This window comes from Acipenser ruthenus, chromosome 52 (assembly GCF_902713425.1).
Source record: "Acipenser ruthenus chromosome 52, fAciRut3.2 maternal haplotype, whole genome shotgun sequence".
Taxonomy (NCBI): domain Eukaryota; kingdom Metazoa; phylum Chordata; class Actinopteri; order Acipenseriformes; family Acipenseridae; genus Acipenser; species Acipenser ruthenus.
Window position 1 is genome coordinate 7,310,118 of NC_081240.1, and position 18,210 is coordinate 7,328,327.

At 40.1% G+C, this 18,210-nt stretch overlaps 1 protein-coding gene across 1 annotated transcript in view; it reads right to left on the reverse strand.

The window, feature by feature from the left end:
• Nucleotides 1-18,210, reverse strand: part of LOC117968552 (GTPase IMAP family member 8-like) — a 424,412-nt gene that overhangs the window by 209,817 nt on the left and 196,385 nt on the right. Inside the window, exons 5-7 of the mRNA XM_059016271.1 lie at nt 6,665-6,715; nt 6,077-6,127; nt 3,552-4,250 (exon numbers count right to left, since the gene is read on the reverse strand). Coding sequence (XP_058872254.1) covers nt 3,552-4,250; nt 6,077-6,127; nt 6,665-6,715 — 801 coding nt within the window. The remainder of the gene's footprint in view (nt 1-3,551; nt 4,251-6,076; nt 6,128-6,664; nt 6,716-18,210) is intronic.

The window sequence follows — 18,210 nt, forward strand, 5'->3', positions numbered from 1 at the left end:
CAAACCCTGCATTCCACAGTAAGAACCTCATACCAACAGTCAAGCATGGTGGTGGTAGTGTCATGGTTTTGGGATGCTTTCCTGCATCATGAGCTGGACGCCTTGCCATCATTGAAGGAACCATGAATTCTGCTCTGTATCAGAAGATTCTACAGGAGAATGTCAGGCCATCCGTCCGTGAGCTGAAGCATCAGAGAATTCTACAGGTGAAAAGAATTGTGGGATATGTGGGATCGAGTCATAGAAGCAAAAAGTATATTTCAAGGTTTTAAAACAACATATCCCACAATTCTTTTCAACGTCCCGTCCCTGCCTATTGGCTGAGTGTCGCAGAGGCGGCACATTCAAATTTCAAACTGTACAGGATAGACACGGAGCATGATTTAGCTTATTTGTTATTAAGCTACTGACTCTCTGTTGAACCGAATACTGCTTTGTTTTTAGCCGTATTTGTATTTTCATCGGCAGACGCGCTCTGGATGCAAGCACAGTGCTGACATGTCATTTCCTAAAATTATATTAACAGAGGTTTCTGGTAAATATATAAAGAAAAAAGGGAGTGTGTATTTTAGCACTACTACAAAAAGACCATGTATAGAATTAAAATGAATGGACTATAGAACAGTAATTGTTTTGTAACAAACAAGATTATCCATAAACTAATTTTTACAGAAAATAAATATAAAAAGAGAATTTCGACAAAAGCTGCTGTGAAGCACTGTGGTTGAAAGTGAAAACGTTACCCACGAAACGTTTTTTCCCCCAGAAAGCAGAAAACGTTAATCTGTTGACGTTTCTCTCGTGAGACTGGGTTGTATACATGGCTAAGTCAACATTTTAAAAAACCTTATTGCATTATTTATTTTACACAGCTTGAGACCCAAGCATGTGTAAAGACAACACAGCACTTCTGGAATGTCCCTACAAAATCAATTATTTAAATGGCTTACCTGCATTGTCTCTCGTGTTTGATGCCTGAGGTGTGGCTCCAGATAAAGAACCTGAAAAGAGAAACAGTAGAGGTTAATGATAAATGTTAAGAACTGTAATATACTCTGTACAGTACCTGTCAGAAGTATCTTTCCCTCCATACTTTAACGAGACCTGGTGCCCATAGTTTCTCCACCAGGTGACGTAGTCTGACTCCAAGTGGTGACATTGCTCTTTTTGACGTAGTCGGCAGGATCTAGGTGTTAAATCCACACCAGGGCAGGGTCAACAGGCGGTAGTACCTCCAGAAGCGGTAACCATAGTGATGGCCATGTTTATGGGAGCTCCATGGATCCCAAAGTTAAAGGGGATAGGTAGTGAAGTAAAATTTGGAGACTGGCAGGCACAGCTACAGACCATATTGAGATTGCAAATGTTAGATGAAGGACAGAAGGTAGATTTTATCATTCGTGCTTTAGAAGGGGATGCAAGGAGGGAGGTATTACTTTTAGCACCTACAGCTGGGGCCACGAGTGCTGGAGGTCGTAGAGAAGTTTTATGGAGATAGGGTTGTTGTAGCTAAATTATTTAAATGACTTACCTGTGTTGTCTCTCATGTTTGAAGCCTGAGGTGTGGATCTAGATAAAGAACCTGAAAAGAGAAACGGTAGAAGTTAATGGTAAATGTTAAGAACTGTAAGATACTCTGTACAGTACCTGTGGGAAGTATCTTTCCCTCCATACTTTAACGGGGCCTGGTGCCCGTAGTTTCTCCACCAGGTGGCGTAGTCTGTCTCTAGGTGGTGACACGTGTCTTATCCTGATGTCAGTATAATTAAACATTACATTACCAGCGGTTCTAAAGATATGTGGCGTGGCAAGGGAGGTGCAAGCTGTGTGGTTTTTTTTTGAGAGGTTGGATGATTTAAAAAAAAAAAAAAAAAAAAATACAAAATCATATATTTTAAATCTATTGTATTTAAAAATAACTAAAATAAAATAACGCAAAAAGCTTTTGTTTAACGTGCTAATGTTCCTTAGCAACTGTGATACATCACATACGATGCGTGGTTCCCCCCTCCCCACCCCAGTAAACTTAAAAACAGTATCAGCAGCGCGCTTACAGTGAGAAACAGATTTAAAGAGAAATGGATCGTTTTGTGACAAAGGGAGAAAAACGTACAACACAAACCGAAGTGAGGGCAGCAGCGGAGGTTCCAGCAAAACGCAGAAGCCAAAAATATGCAAAGCATATTTAAAAATGGACTTTATATGGAGCGGGTCCAGTCGTGCACCGAGGCCTCAAATGTGCGGCGAAGTACTGGCAAACTACAGTATGCGGTCCTGCAGGCTACACCGGCATCTCGAAACACGACAGCCCTACCTTAGTATCTAAACCCGTAACGTTTTTTCACAGGAAGCACAATGAGTTTATTTATTTATTTATTGCATTTATATAGCACTTTTTATACAAAAGTACATAGCAGAAAAAAGAACAAACCACAATACATTTGTATAGCAGGCTACCTGTGCAAGGCCGACTGGAAAAGCATGAACAGTTCCATGCATCCCAGTGCCGCAGATAGGAAGTGGCTATGGGCCACCTTCCCCCAATAAGACGAGGCTGCCAAACCATGCATGGAAAATAATAATAAATGATTAACTGTACCACAAGATTATGCAGCCTTTATATATTAAAAAGCCAAGAGAACACCCCTCGGGAAGCAAGCAAAAGCAAGGTCCTCCCAGCGTGCACAGGCACCGATACGCAGACCCGCGTGCCTGCTAACAAGAGCTAAATGTAGCGCTCGTCTGTCCTGTAATAAAAGCAGGTGAGAACCCTCTTAAATAACCTTCTGAATTGCTTATTTGCAGGGAAGGAAAATAAATTGCAGCAACTTCTGAGTCCCGAGATTTCTTCCTACACACCATGTACAGAACGCAGTGTAACCCGAGTGGGCGGGGCCATTCACCAGGATCCAGCATAAGAGAGATATGACTGACAGCCCTGTACTGCAAGTAGCTCCTATCTTTAGCCTTGGACAGGGACAGACACAAAGGCTTTTATTTAAACAGCCCTCCTTAGCTTGGAGATTGGTCGTGCCTCCATTTGTCAAGAGCCACCTGCACAGTTTGCATTCCACTTTGCTTGGGCTGGACTCAAACTGAAACCACACGGTAGTCGAGAGGTGCGTACGTGTCTTATGCTGATGTCAGTATTATTTATATTAATAGGGGTGCATATTGCTAAAAAGAAATAAAACAAGTATTTTGGAAAACGTAAATGCAAAAAGTAAAATAATCTTTGTTTTTACCTTCCTATCTTGCCTGCACCTAATTCTGGTCCCCTTAATTTTATTTCAAACAGAGCTGACAAATGACGTGAATTGTTTACCCCGTTCCTACTTTTAACTCGCATTTCATTTTTGCAGTCGCCTAGTGTAACGTTGTGCTTTTGTTATTTCCCCCACTGGTTTAACAGAGATGTCCTGACAGTTTTTTTTTTTTTTGCAGATGTCAGTATTAACAAATAACATGCCTTTGGATGAAAGAGAGCACATGAACCCTTTCCCAGTAAGTAGGAGGGTGCGAGGGGGTGGGATAGAGAGTACACAGCTTACCAGACTTACTCGGCTTATCATTGGCTTGCTCTTCAACGTCCATTTCTTCAGAAATGGGCTCTTTGCTCTTCATCCTCATTTTTTTCACCTGTATGATCATCTCACTGGTGTAGTAGCTTCCTTCATTCTCTTCCACCATCCTGTCTATCTTTTCCAGTAGCTCAGTGACCTGGGTGTGATCGCTCATGTTCTTGTTGTTGAAGGCATGATAACGGCACCCACACTTCTCAACAAGCTCCCGGAGCTCTTTGCTGGCTCCCTGAATGAACTCCTTAATTTTCTTCTCTCCTAGTTTGTCCCGGTTGGTGAAAAGGACCATCGTGTATCTCCCAGCTCCATCTCCATATCTCCTCAGGATTGTCTCAACTGTTCCCTTGTCTTCACCTGTGAATCGGCCCACCTCAATCACCAGGAGAATAGCGTGGGGTCCCGGGGCAGACAGAGCAATGCATTCTTCTTCAATGACTTCATCCAGAGAGAGGTCTGTGCCAAAGGCTGGAGTGTCGACCACAACAACACGTCTCCCAGAAACCTCTCCTTCTCTCTTCTCACATACTTTTGTAACCGAGGAGTTACTGGCTTGTGATTTAAACTCCTTTTTGCCCAGGATGGTGTTTCCTGAGGCACTTTTCCCAACTCCAATCTTCCCAACCAGCACCATCCTCAACTCAGGGGAACTGCCTGTCTTTCCATGCACGTCTAAATAAAAAAAAAGAGGTTTCTGATTAAATATATAACTTGTGTGATTGACATATTTAGATGCCCAAATAATGGGTGTACAACAATTCATTCCAGTGACAATTTGTCCTGGCAACAATTAGAAAAAAAATCCCTGCAAGTGCTCTTGCAAAACTTGCATCTCTTCTGAATATCTGGCTGTGACAGAAATATAATGAGTTCTGGTTGTAAATCTCCCTCTCAACCTGTGAGGGCACTAAGTAGCGAAAGGGAAAGGCTTTGGACAGGTTGGCTTGACAGTTCATTCGCTGGGTCGGGAGGTCAGTCAGCCTGGAAAATGGCAAGACTCCGATGCAGGAACTTCTTGACCTGGAAGGTAAACGAGGTAGCAGCTGCAGGCAATAGAATCAGCTGCAATCATTTACCAAGGGCTCATCCATGATCGCATAAAAGGGGCCGGAGAATTGTAAATCTTTTCCTTTGCTTTGGTTTCAGAGATACGAGGAGACTGGAAGTACTGGGAGATATCCCCAAAATAAAATAAAGAGTTTGTGAGTGTTTTGTTGGTGTTTTCTGTTTAGTAACTGTCTGTTTGTTTCGTTAAATAGCACTAGACGGCTAAACACAGATCCTGAGCTGATTCCAGGGGCCAGCACAAAACCGGATCACCACAGCACTTGTTTTCACCAATAGCACGTAATATATTGTATTTCACCACAAGCACTGAGAGCACTCACTTTGAACCTGTGGTCGTGTGTGTGTCTAATTGTGTGTGTTTTGTACCATGTTTATTGTTTGCGGGACTGCAACCCTTTTGGTGTGTATTGCCACATTGCTGTGTACTGCCAGCTCATTATTGTTTTCTGGTTGGTCATCAGACACTTGTATTTCTAATCATTAAAACCCTCATTTCACCCATACTTTGTTGTCTGTTTGTTACTGGAATTACTGCATCCGCACTGCACCTGATATACACCTGCTACCAATCTACCACTTTGGACCAATTTTTTATTTATTTATTCATATATTTGTCCCTTAGCACTAATTGGTTGATCTTGTCTTTAGTAAGGATCCCCGTGTAAAATTCACTGACGTTGTCTGCTTTGTTAACTACACACCGGGACTGAATGAAAAATGAGGAATAGGTTTGGTTATATAAAGGTAGTTTAAGAAAATAGGAAGGATGGAGAACATAATGCAGTAAGAAACAAAGAAAGTAAAGTAAAGGAACGGGGTAAAAACTGAGAGGGGAAACTTTTTAATGTGGATGACGTGTTTAAAGCTGAAGAAAATCTGAATCAGAAAACCTGCTCAGTAATAGGAAGAGTGAGCGCTCAGATTTGAAATGCTGGTCTCTCGCCAGATTGCATTACTTCCCTTCTTTTCTTCTACATTTTTGCATCTTTTGCTGTTTAAATGTTTTTGGACTGTTTTTAATATTTTTATAAATTCTTGTGGACTGAGATCAAGGCAGACACTCTGGGGAAGCTGATAGACAGATCACAGAGAACCAGCGCTGCTCTCCTGTTTAGAGACCATTCCTGAAGCAGCCTACAGTGCAATGTGGGCTGCTTGCAGTATTTATGGATATTCCTTTTCTTTTGAGGACAGCAACGCATAAGATCTGATTTTTTTAAAAAAAATATTTCAACAAATTCTGAAGGACTTGGTGCACACAAGCAGTGATTGGAATATGTTTTTTTTATTATTTTGGACAATTTTTTTTAAACAGTTATTTTTATCTGATTTGTTTATTTGTGTGTGCTTTTGATATGCAATTTTCATACTAGTTTTAATCTGATCCCCTCTATTTAAATTTTAAAAAATCATTTATTTAAATAACTTACCTGTGTTCACACTCATGTTTGATGCCTGAGGTGTGGATCTAGATAAAGAACCTGTAAAGAGAAACAGTAGAGGTTAATGATAAATGTTAAGAACTGTAAGATACTCTGTACAGTACCTGTGGGAAGTATCTTTCCCTCCAAACTTTAACGAGACCTGGTGCCCGTAGTTTCTCCACCAGGTGGCGTAGACTGTCTAAGTGGTGACATTGCTCTTTTTGACGTAGTCGGCAGGATCTAGGTGTTAAATCCACACCAGGGCAGGGTCAACAGGCGGTAGCACCTCCAGAAGCGGTAACCATAGTGATGGCCATGTTTATGGGAGCTCCATGGATCCCAAAGTTAAAGGGGATAGGTAGTGAAGTAAAATTTGGAGACTGGCAGGCACAGCTACGGACCATATTGAGATTGCAAATGTTAGATGAAGGACAGAAGGTAGATTTTATCATTCGTGCTTTAGAAGGGGATGCAAGGAGGGAGGTATTACTTTTAGCACCTACAGCTGGGGCCACGAGTGCTCAAGTATTGGAGGTCTTAGAGAAGTTTTATGGAGATAGGGTTGTTGTAGCTAAATTATTTAAAATTACTTACCTGTGTTGTCTCTCATGTTCGATGCATGAGGTGTGGAACTAGATAAAGAACCTGAAAAGAGAAACAGTAGAAGTTAATGGTAAATGTTAATAACTGTAAGACACTCTGTACAGTACCTGTGGGAAGTATCTTTCCCTCCAAACTTTAACGGGGCCTGGTGTCTGCAGTTTCTCCACCAGGTGGCGTAGTCTGTCTCTAAGTGGTGACACGTGTCTTATCCTGATGTCAGTATAATTAAATATTACAGATATAACGGCCTGCCTTTGGATGAAAGAGAACACAGGAACCTTTTTCCCAGAAACTAGGAGAGAGGGAGATAGATGGAACCTATTTAGCAACGTTTCCAAACCCCTAAGGCAATCACAAAAAACATCTGCAAACAGTTAGAGCATCAGAATCAGGCGCACGTGTGGGCAAACAAACTGTCATGGGACCCGACTTCTAAATCATGTTTTTGTGCGCTATTGCAGCGGATCGCTAATGCTGTCATTTTTGCCCAAGCAATAGCGGCTGTGCACATATTTGCTAAATATAGCCCAGAGATTACACAGCTTAGCAGAATTGAGGCTTTGCATGGACTCCCTCCTGAACTTTCATTAATTCACAATTTCTTTTTTCTGATTTTGTTTCGCACTGTCTCTTCATCTCTGCTGCAGCCGATTCTTTTCAGCTCGGAGAATCCGCAATGAATGAATGATTGCAATTACAGATGATTTAATGAACTGTGATGGGCGCTTCGGGCCCGATGGCTGTGATGGGCGCTCAGGGCCTGTGAAAGATAAATTTGGCAATGAGGCCTCGTCCATGGGTGCTCGATGGCTGCGCGAGACCGATTGGAAAAGCATGAACAGTTCCATGCATCCCAGTGCCGCAGAGAGGAAGTGGCTATGGCCCCCCCCCCCCCCAATAAGACGAGGCCGACAAACCATGAATGGAAAATAATAATAAATGATTAACGCACATCACAGTGGCGCCTGCCTCCTACCCCACAAATATTTTTAAAAAAATTATAAAAATGAAAGCCGAGACATGGCCTGTCCCCCAGAGCATGACTGCGCTGGGGGGAAAGAACCCAGCCTCTCCAGCCCAACCACTCACCCCACAGAACTATACCAAAAGATTATGCAGCCTCTATAACTAACCCAACTCATCACTCAGCTAGGGAAAAAACCCTGATTCACATATTTTTTTTGGGGGGTGAAACCTCAGGGATCTGTGCCTGAGGGTAGTCCTTCCTCCAGGCTCTAAGCGGTCGACTCCCATTTCGCTTCCCAGTGCTTGACTAAGCAGCCAAAACAAAAGAAGCGACACGCGAGAATAACACACAGAGCCTTTATGCACTGGCTGATGACGTGTTGGTTAGGGGTGGATTCTCCTTGCGGAAAAACACCAAGTTTACAATTCTGTTTGCTCAATTTCTGTTAGCTCTTAAAAAAATATATATGAATAAAAAAAAAAACAAGAACAACATTGGACCAGATATTCAGAAGAGTTGCGAGTTTCGCAAGGGCAGTTGCGAATTTTTGATGGCGGAATTCAGCAATTCTTAAGGAGGGGTTGTGAATAATTATGCAAGTGCACCTACAAGTGCAAAATTCAAAATATATGTTTTCTGCAAATAACAATGTTGGGGAATAATTCGTTGCATGTGTTTGACTTCACTTAACTAATTCGCAAACAATCTAACATCCAATTTAAATACTATTTACTCCTATTAAGAGGGAACTTAGCGCTCACTATGCTTTGTTTAAATTAACTTTTGTTCTAGTTGTTCAGAGTGGTGCAAAAACTGAAAAAAACAAGATACCATCTTAAATACACAGATATTATTAAATGTGTATCAGAAAATAAATACTTGTGTCTTAACACATTCCATCTCAGATGTCTGCAGCTACAGAGGAAGCTGCCGTTTCAATAAGCTCTCAGTTTCAGATACTGGTTCACCAGATGCTGGTGGCACTGATGGTGTAGCTGTGCCTGGAGCGCTCAGTCTCTACAGGAATTGTTTGGGCTGCCATTTCTCCATTCAAGTGACCGGCTCCTAGGCAGGTCCTCCAACAGTGGATTTAGCATATTTTTGAATAAGACAAGTTTTCTGTAAACTCAAATTTAAACTCATGATATATTTTTGTAATCTCATTGTGGAATAGTTGTAACAGCATTTACCTTATCTGGGATGTGGGTGAAAGCTGGGCAGACAAAACTGCCTGGATGGAGCACTAAAACAGTGAAACACGTCTTAAACTATATCAAACGATTATGCAGCCTCTCTATATTAAAAAGCTAAGAGAACACCCCTCAGAAAGCAAAAGCAAAATCAAGGTCCTCCCAGAGTGCACAGGGACCGATAAGCAGACCCGCATGCCTGCTAACAAGAGCTAAATGTAGCACTTGTCTGTCTTATAAAAGCAGGTGAGAACCCTGTTAAATAACCTTCTGAATTGCTTATTTGCAGGGAAGGAAAATAAATTGCAGCAGCTTCCGAGTCTGAGATTTCTTCCTACACCCCATTTACAGAACGCAGTGTAACCCGAGTGGGCGGGGCCATTCACCAGGATCCAGCATAAGAGATATGACTGACAGCCCTGTACTGCAAGTATCTCTTATCTTTGTGTTTGTCCCTTGGACAGGGACAGACACAAAGGCTTTTATTTAAACAGCCCCCCTTAGCTTGGAGATTGGTCGTGCCTCCATTTGTCAAGAGCCACCTGCACAGTTTGCATTCCACTTTGTTTGGGCTGGACTCAAACCCCAAACCACACGGTAGTCGAGAGGTACGTACGTGTCTTATGCTGATGTCAGTATTATTAACTTGTTACAGTTATAAAGAATGCCTGTCTTTGGATGAAAGGGCACAGGAACCTTTCCCAGTAACTAGGAGGGACCGAGGAGTGTGGGGGAGTTAGAGAGTACACAGCTTACCAGAATAAATTGTGGGAAATGTGGGAGCAGGCATAGAAGCAATGGTATATTTCAAGGTCTTAAAACAACATTTCCCACAATTCTTTTCAATGTCCCGTCCCTGCCTATTGGCTGAGCGTCGCAGAACAAGCAGGGGCGACGCATTCAAATTTCAAACTACACAGACAGACACGGAGCATTTCGCTTATTTGTTTTTAAGTTAATGACTGTCTCTGTGGAACCGAATACCGTTTTGTTTTTCGCCGTATTTGTATTTTCATCGGCAGACGCGCTCTGGATGCAAGCACAGTGCTGACATGTCATTTCCTAAGATTATATTAAGCGAGGTTTGGGGTAAATATAGAAAGAAAAAAGGGAGTGTATATTTGAGCACTAGTACAACAAGACCATGTACGGAATTAAAATGAATGGACTATAGAATAGTCGTTTTTTTTATTTTATTTTTTAACAATTTAATTGGTTTAAAAGCAAACAAGATTATCTATAAACTAATGTTAACAGAAAATAAATATAAAAAGAGAATTTCGACAAAAGCTGCCGGGAGGCACTGTCGCTGCTGATTGATTGTTTATACACGCTTTGAAAGGGGAGTCTCGTCTTCCAGAATATCACTTACAATGTGCGCCATCAAAAATAAAAATAAAGTTTATAAAGATGATTTCAGCAAGCTAAAACACCACACGAACAATTGTCATGTGACACTTTCTATATTGGCTTGCTAGCTTACAATTGGCTGCTGGTCCGCGGCGGTGCGGCACTGAGCGCTGGTTTAACATGTTACAGGTGTTACACACTGAGTGCTGGTTTAACATGTTACAGGTGTTACACACTGAGTGCTGGTTTAACATGTTACAGGTGTTATACACTGAGCGCTGGTTTAACATGTTACAGGTGTTACACACTGAGCACTGGTTTAACATGTTACAGGTGTTATACACTGAGCGCTGGTTTAACATGTTACAGGTGTTATACACCGAGCGCTGGTTTAACATGTTACAGGTGTTATACACTGAGTGCTGGTTTAACATGTTACAGGTGTTATACACTGAGCGCAGGTTTAACATGTTACAGGTGTTATACACTGAGTGCTGGTTTAACATGTTACAGGTGTTATACACTGAGCGCAGGTTTAACATGTTACAGGTGTTACACACCGAGCACTGGTTTAACATGTTACAGGTGTTACACACCGAGCGCTGGTTTAACATGTTACAGGTGTTACACACTGAGTGCTGGTTTAACATGTTACAGGTGTTATACACTGAGCGCTGGTTTAACATGTTACAGGTGTTACACACTGAGCACTGGTTTAACATGTTACAGGTGTTATACACCGAGCGCTGGTTTAACATGTTACAGGTGTTATACACCGAGCGCTGGTTTAACATGTTACAGGTGTTATACACTGAGCGCAGGTTTAACATGTTACAGGTGTTATACACTGAGCACTGGTTTAACATGTTACAGGTGTTATACACTGAGTGCTGGTTTAACATGTTACAGGTGTTATACACTGAGCACTGGTTTAACATGTTACAGGTGTTATACACTGAGTGCTGGTTTAACATGTTACAGGTGTTATACACTGAGTGCTGGTTTAACATGTTACAGGTGTTACACACTGAGCGCTGGTTTAACATGTTACAGGTGTTATACACCGAGCGCTGGTTTAACATGTTACAGGTGTTATACACCGAGTGCTGGTTTAACATGTTACAGGTGTTACACACTGAGCACTGGTTTAACATGTTACAGGTGTTATACACTGAGTGCTGGTTTAACATGTTACAGGTGTTATACACTGAGCGCTGGTTTAACATGTTACAGGTGTTATACACTGAGTGCTGGTTTAACATGTTACAGGTGTTATACACCGAGCGCAGGTTTAACATGTTACAGGTGTTACACACTGAGCACTGGTTTAACATGTTACAGGTGTTATACACCGAGCGCTGGTTTAACATGTTACAGGTGTTATACACTGAGCGCTGGTTTAACATGTTACAGGTGTTACACACTGAGCACTGGTTTAACATGTTACAGGTGTTACACACTGAGCACTGGTTTAACATGTTACAGGTGTTATACACCGAGCGCTGGTTTAACATGTTACAGGTGTTACACACTGAGCACTGGTTTAACATGTTACAGGTGTTACACACTGAGCACTGGTTTAACATGTTACAGGTGTTATACACCGAGCGCTGGTTTAACATGTTACAGGTGTTACACACCGAGCGCTGGTTTAACATGTTACAGGTGTTATACGCCAGCGCCAGGAGGCACTGACGCTGGCATGCGTATCGGAAGACTCAGCGCACTGCGCTTTCTCGCGCATTCTTAAACAACTTCCGCTTTGAAATCACAGAAGTGACCATTCAAATCTGGTACGTTATGCTGTTTTCAGTGTTTTGTCTTTACTATCATATTTTAGGAGCGAGAGCGAGAGGGAAACTAAATTTTATGTAGCAAAATCTAGGAACAGTGAAAGCGATTTGCCCAGCCTGACCTGGATTATTTTATTTGTTGGTGTTAGAGATTATATTTGTTTAACCTTTTTATTTCGCTCTGTGAGCACAGTGTTTTTGTCTAAACCTTTATTTTATTTTTGTATTTAAATAAAACGGCACATGCGGCGTTTGTTTTGAAACTACAGTACTGGTGTCAGTTTCCTTCCTGCTTCTGACCTGACGTCACCGCCCAGCCACCCTGTCACACAAATACATTAGGTCTTGTACATTTTTTTTCTTACTTCTGCACCTTTTGCAGTGGACTTCTCATTTTGTATTGTTTGTCATGAATTTAGAGAAATTGAGTGTCTGCTTCCAGTTTATATATCATTAACAATTTAGAAATAAAACGCAGCTACTGTACTGTGTGCAAAGAAAATGTAACCATATTTTAAACTCGTAGATAATTTAAATCAATTAACTTTTTCCAACATTTTTGTAAATCATGGAGGTAAACATTTCATTAACTGAAGTCATCAGGTATGAATAATAACTATTTCATATTGAGAGGAACGGTAGTTCCTCGTACAAGTTAGAAAAACTACTGAGTCTCTATACAGCTCAAAGAGTTTTGCTGTTTTCACCATGTTGCAGCGGCAAAAATAAAATCACTTAGAATTACCATCTGTATCAGTATCAAGTCTGAAACTTTCTTACATCAAATGTGAAAAAAACGTACATACCTCTTATACACAATGAGATATAAGTCGTCAAACTAAGGTCAAATTGTTATTCTCCTTCCTCTTCCGTTTACTTTTTAAGGGTGTGTAGCGCCTTTTCAAACAGAAAAGCTAAATAACTGGACATCTACCAATCCTGTGATTCCACATGTTGGTCAACGTCAAAACAAACCAGGGAATGCAAGCAGTTTGAGATCCACACCATTTATATTAAACAATGGATTTATGTTTTAAAACAGCACATATCGCAGGAAAAAAATAAACACCGTGGTTTGAACTTGCATCATGACACTCTTAAAGAGCACACGACTTTAGCCCGCTGCGCCCCTGCGCAGGTGTTGAAATGCGTTCATTTTTTAAGCTTACATCCAAGCCTGACCAGCTTTCACTGAAAACCTAAAGGTGCTGCTCGATACTATAAATGTTCTATTTCCTGTTTGAAAATTTCTAGTTTCCTGTTTGTTTGGTAGATACCATAGAATGGAATTGTAGACAAGAGTGGCATGTGGCTTCCTTGTCTAAATCTCTGATAAATTGTAGTTCCTCCTTTTAATTAAATAAAGGAATAGTTTATTTGGTAGAAATAAATAAATGATTTAAACAAATGCATAGAGGAATAAATACATTTAGAAATAAAGAAATGAATACATGTTTATATTATAAATGTATAAATAAATTAATAAACAGCAAGCTAGAAAACTACATGTCATATTTATTGATTTGGCTGATGCGTTTATCCACAGCAATTGACATTTATATACCTATATAAAAAGTACAAGTTTCATGTAAACATATATATTGAGAGGAACGGTAGTTCCTCATTCAAGTTAGAAAAACTTGTCAGAAACTGCTGAGATTTAGTTACACATAGATCCATGGAAAATTCATGGTACTTTTTCAAGAAATTGATGAATGACAAAAAATTCACCGATTGTCACGAAAGTGACATTTTATTAAAAAAAAAAAAAAAAAAGTTTCTATTGCAAGTTGCCTAAAATTAATAGCGCATCACAGAAAGTCACCGAGGTTGAAACATTTAATGGTAGCTACTGAGTCAACATTTACATTGTAACGTTTGTTATATTTTAAAAGACTGTTTTAAACAAGGGTCATTTAAATGTGTTGGCTGAAAAAAGTAACAAGCAGACAAAACTGATTAAAACTAAACAAGTTTGAATGACAAATTCAGCAACATTGTCGAGTTTTGTAAACATTTAAAACTTGTATGCTATGTTCATACAGTAATTAAACAAACTGTGTTGCATAGCGTTATGCTGACTGAAAAAAAAAATGTTTAACAGAGTTTAGTGCAAGTGACAAAACCGAAACTGTGTGTTTTTCTTACACACAGTAAATTATATATGATGTTTTAAACCACATAACATCGTGCTACTTGAACGAATCAACCTGTACAAAATAATCTGAAGAACAGGAAAAACAAGAAGAAAATCGGATGCGGCTTTTTATCCGTCTTACGTGTTGTGCAAGCACGCTCACACAGAGTTATCTGGCTCGTGAGCAGAAAACTAGTTATTTGTTGCTGGGTCCTCTGCCCCTGGGATGTGTCGGCATCGTCGCCCTCAGTCAGTGACCACTTTCTGTCCTACTAACTGCTCCTTTCTGCCTCTTCTGCCTCATCCTTCACCCCAGCTCACGCCCCGTGAATTGTATTATTAAAAAATAGTAGATTAAACAGCAAAAATGAGCTGATTTACTTTTAATTTATTGAAATGGACCGCAAAGGGTATTAATCGCTATTGAAATAATTGTATAAGAGAAGTTATATTTATTTATTTATTTCACGCCTCCACCCGCTGTTTTAATTGTATTTGGATCATTCCAGACACCACTTGATACATGAGCGCAACAGACTCAGCAATGCATTGATCATTAATACATTTTAAAAACAAAACATCAAAGTCACAGCATGCATTATATTCGGGCCGGGACATTTCAATTTGATGAGAATAAGCAGAGCGTGACATTAACAGATGTGACATTAAATTTGACTGTATTATGGCTACGTCTGTCTTCTTTTCATACACTGTAAAACACAAGCCTGAAGTTCGCTTATTCGCCAGCTTCTTATTCGCAGGCTTTTAAGTGCATAAATGTATTTGTCTACGTTGAAAAAGTAACCTTGCTTTTAAAGGGTTAAATCACTTTGGGCCGCTGATTTCTCTGCCAGTACCTGACAAGGGGCAACCCCTCTGCAAGCTACACCTGTATTTAGCCAGGCCCAATGTGGTTTACTGAGGAAGAACGGTGGGTAAATATGCCACATATGCCAATCGCTCAGCTTCTGATTCGCTCTTTATGTATCTACGTTGAATAAGTACAGAAATCGGCGGCACAAAGTGATTTAACCCTTTAATGCAAGGCTTTTTTCCAGCGAAGAAGCTGTGCAATTTGCATATGCGTCATGTTTGCCCTCTGTTTTGCCCTAGTAAACCACATTGGGCCTGGCTAAATACAGGTGTAGCTTACAGAGGGGGTGCCCCTCGACAGGTACCTGCAGAGAAATCAGCGGCCCAACGTGATTTAACACGTTAAATGCAAGGCTACTTATTCAACATAGATACATAAAGAGTGAATAAGATGCTGAGTGATTGGCATATGTGGCATATTTACCCGCTGTTCTTCCCCAGTAAAACACGTTGGGCAGGGCTAAATACAAGTGGGGCTTGCAGAGGGGGAGGCTGTTGTCAGGTACTGGCAGAGAAATCGGTGGACCAAAGTGATTTAACCAGTTAAATTCAAGGCTACTTCTTCAACATAGACAAATACATTTATGCACTAAAAGCTGAGCGAATCAGAAGCTGGCGAATAAGAAGCTGGCGAATAAGAAGCTGGTGAATAAGAAGCCAACTTCAGCCTCGTCTGTAAAACCACAGACGTGTGAAACGTTTGTATGTAAATGGAATGTGTGTATTGTAAAAAAGTGCTCCATTCCTAAACAGCAGTGTTTATCCTCATTATACCTGGACTCTTGACCGGAGGGTTGTGGGTTCAATCCCAGGTGGGGGACTCTGCTGTTGTGCCCTTAAGCAAGGTACTTTACCTGGATTACTCCAGTAAAAAGCCAACTGTATAAATAGGTAACTGTGTAAAAAATAATGTAATTGTATGTAAAAAAAAATAATGTGATATCTTGAAACAATTGTAAGTCGCCCTGGATAAGGGTGTCTGCTAAGATATAAATAATAATATTAAAGACACTGAGAATAAACGTATTACGTCATTGCAATCACTCGGGTGAAACAATGTCTTGTAATTTGCCCAAACAAGTATTTCTCAACTAAGCTTTCAGCAAGTATTGTAGTGTCCTTTGGGTCATAGAATAACATGTTTTGATCTGTGTATCTAAGCAGAATACATAAATACTTTACATTAAAAAAAATAGTTAAGAAAGAAAAGTTTCTATGGTTTCTGAAGTACTTTAATGTTCCCCAGAGGTGTTCTCAAAAAAAGGTCACCATTTCCAAGACGCTACTGTAAAAAACTAATTTATACAGCCAAAAAATGCCAGGTCCTGGGGGAGCATCCCACTGAAAAATGCTTGGTCCAGAAAGGGTTACACTTACGTACCACTTATGCAAAGCACTCATTAGAAAGCTAAAAATGTACCCTCTTCACAAATTAGCGAAACACCCATCAGATCGCAATTGATTGCACATGTACCAAAATCTGACAAAATACCACTTGTTGACATTACATGGGTCGTATTTTGGTATGTGTACCACTTTCTAACACTACACCGGTGCTGAAATATCCTGCATCCCCTGGGATTTCTGCACCCCTCGCCCCCCTTCGGCTCTCTGCGGAACGCCTCCTTGTTTTGTTTCACATCACGTGCACGCGCAGCTAGGAGGCAGGAGGCACGGAGATTTGAATACACGTAATCTTTGCGTGCTGTTTTTATTCTCTTTTTAAAATATAATAAAATGGATAACGTTTTAATTTTCCCCAGCAGGCTAAAAAAATTTTTAAAAAAACGTACTACCCAACACTCCTCTTTTTCCACAGTGTACATTTGGTTTGCGTTTGTCATTATTTATTGGAAGTCTTTGAAACGAAGAGTTTGCTAGTCGTCGTATTATTATTATTATTATTATTATTATTATTATTATTATTATTATTATTATTATTATGGTATACAGCTATAGCCTATTATCTGGCATCCCCCATCTTTCAACGTTTAAAATGAGCTCGGTTGGAATGAAAACCAGAAGACACAGGGGGTCCTAGGACCGAGTTTGAGAATCCCTCTATTAGGCAAAGTCAATCTATTAATGACAAACTTGGCAAGTGTTGGAAAATGTGGCTCTCCGCTAGGTGTAGACAAAAGCACAGCTTGTGGCAGTTTTCAGCAGCTGCACAAAATTGTCTAAATTAAATGAGGAGAGGAGCAGTAACACATACGACCTCCCTCTGAGTCTACACCGAACGTCTCAAACATGGGCTCCAATACTCGGAACGAGGCATTGATAAAAAGGCACAGTACATATGCATATTTGAGGTGTATGAAAGGCGCTATAAATAAACAACTTTGAAAACTGAAATTGATTAAGACATTACAGTGACCCTCTCCTGCCGAGGGTGCGGGTGAGGGGGCCGCTGGCTGTTTCATCCCATGTTAGTCCGCTAGCAGCATTTGTTTTTTGTGCAATATTCAGTCCTTTTATTCTTCTTTGAGGAAAACATTATACGGCTGTGTATATTATATATATATATATATATATATATATATATATATATATATATATATATATATATATATATATATATATACACATACATACTGTCTTTAAGGTGTACATCTTGTAGCAGTATCTGTAAGAGAGCTCTGTTAGTATAATGTTTATTTTTATTTTTGTTGCGGTTTCTGCAGATGTTATTACTGATTTTCCTTTCTGGTTTGTCTAACACAATACACAATTGCCTTAATTAGGCTCGTTTATAAAGATATATATATATATATAAATGTGTCGCATGTGTTCCAACATATGATTATGTAGTTCAATATTAAATTCGACTTAAATAACTATTAGGAACACACTGCTGTGTTTATGATGCAGTTCCAAACGTGTATATTACATAGGAATATATACAATTATATAAAGAGCATACATTAAAATGTGGCGTTAGGTCACTTAAACCTATTTGTATCTCGTGTAAGAAATGATTTGTTAATCGGCGTCTGCTAAATCACTAATTTAATTTCCAAGACCATTCAAATGCATTCCTTGTGTTGCGTGGTTCATGTATTTGCATTTGATGGGGTACGATTTGTAAGCCGACCTGTCGTATTGACTGGACTATAGAAACAGGGGATAACTGATCGAAAGACCTATCGTATTTGTAGTTACAAGTTCTCAATATTGAACCGAGCTCCAGTTTAGTCATTGCAATATTGGAGACGTCTGTCACATAT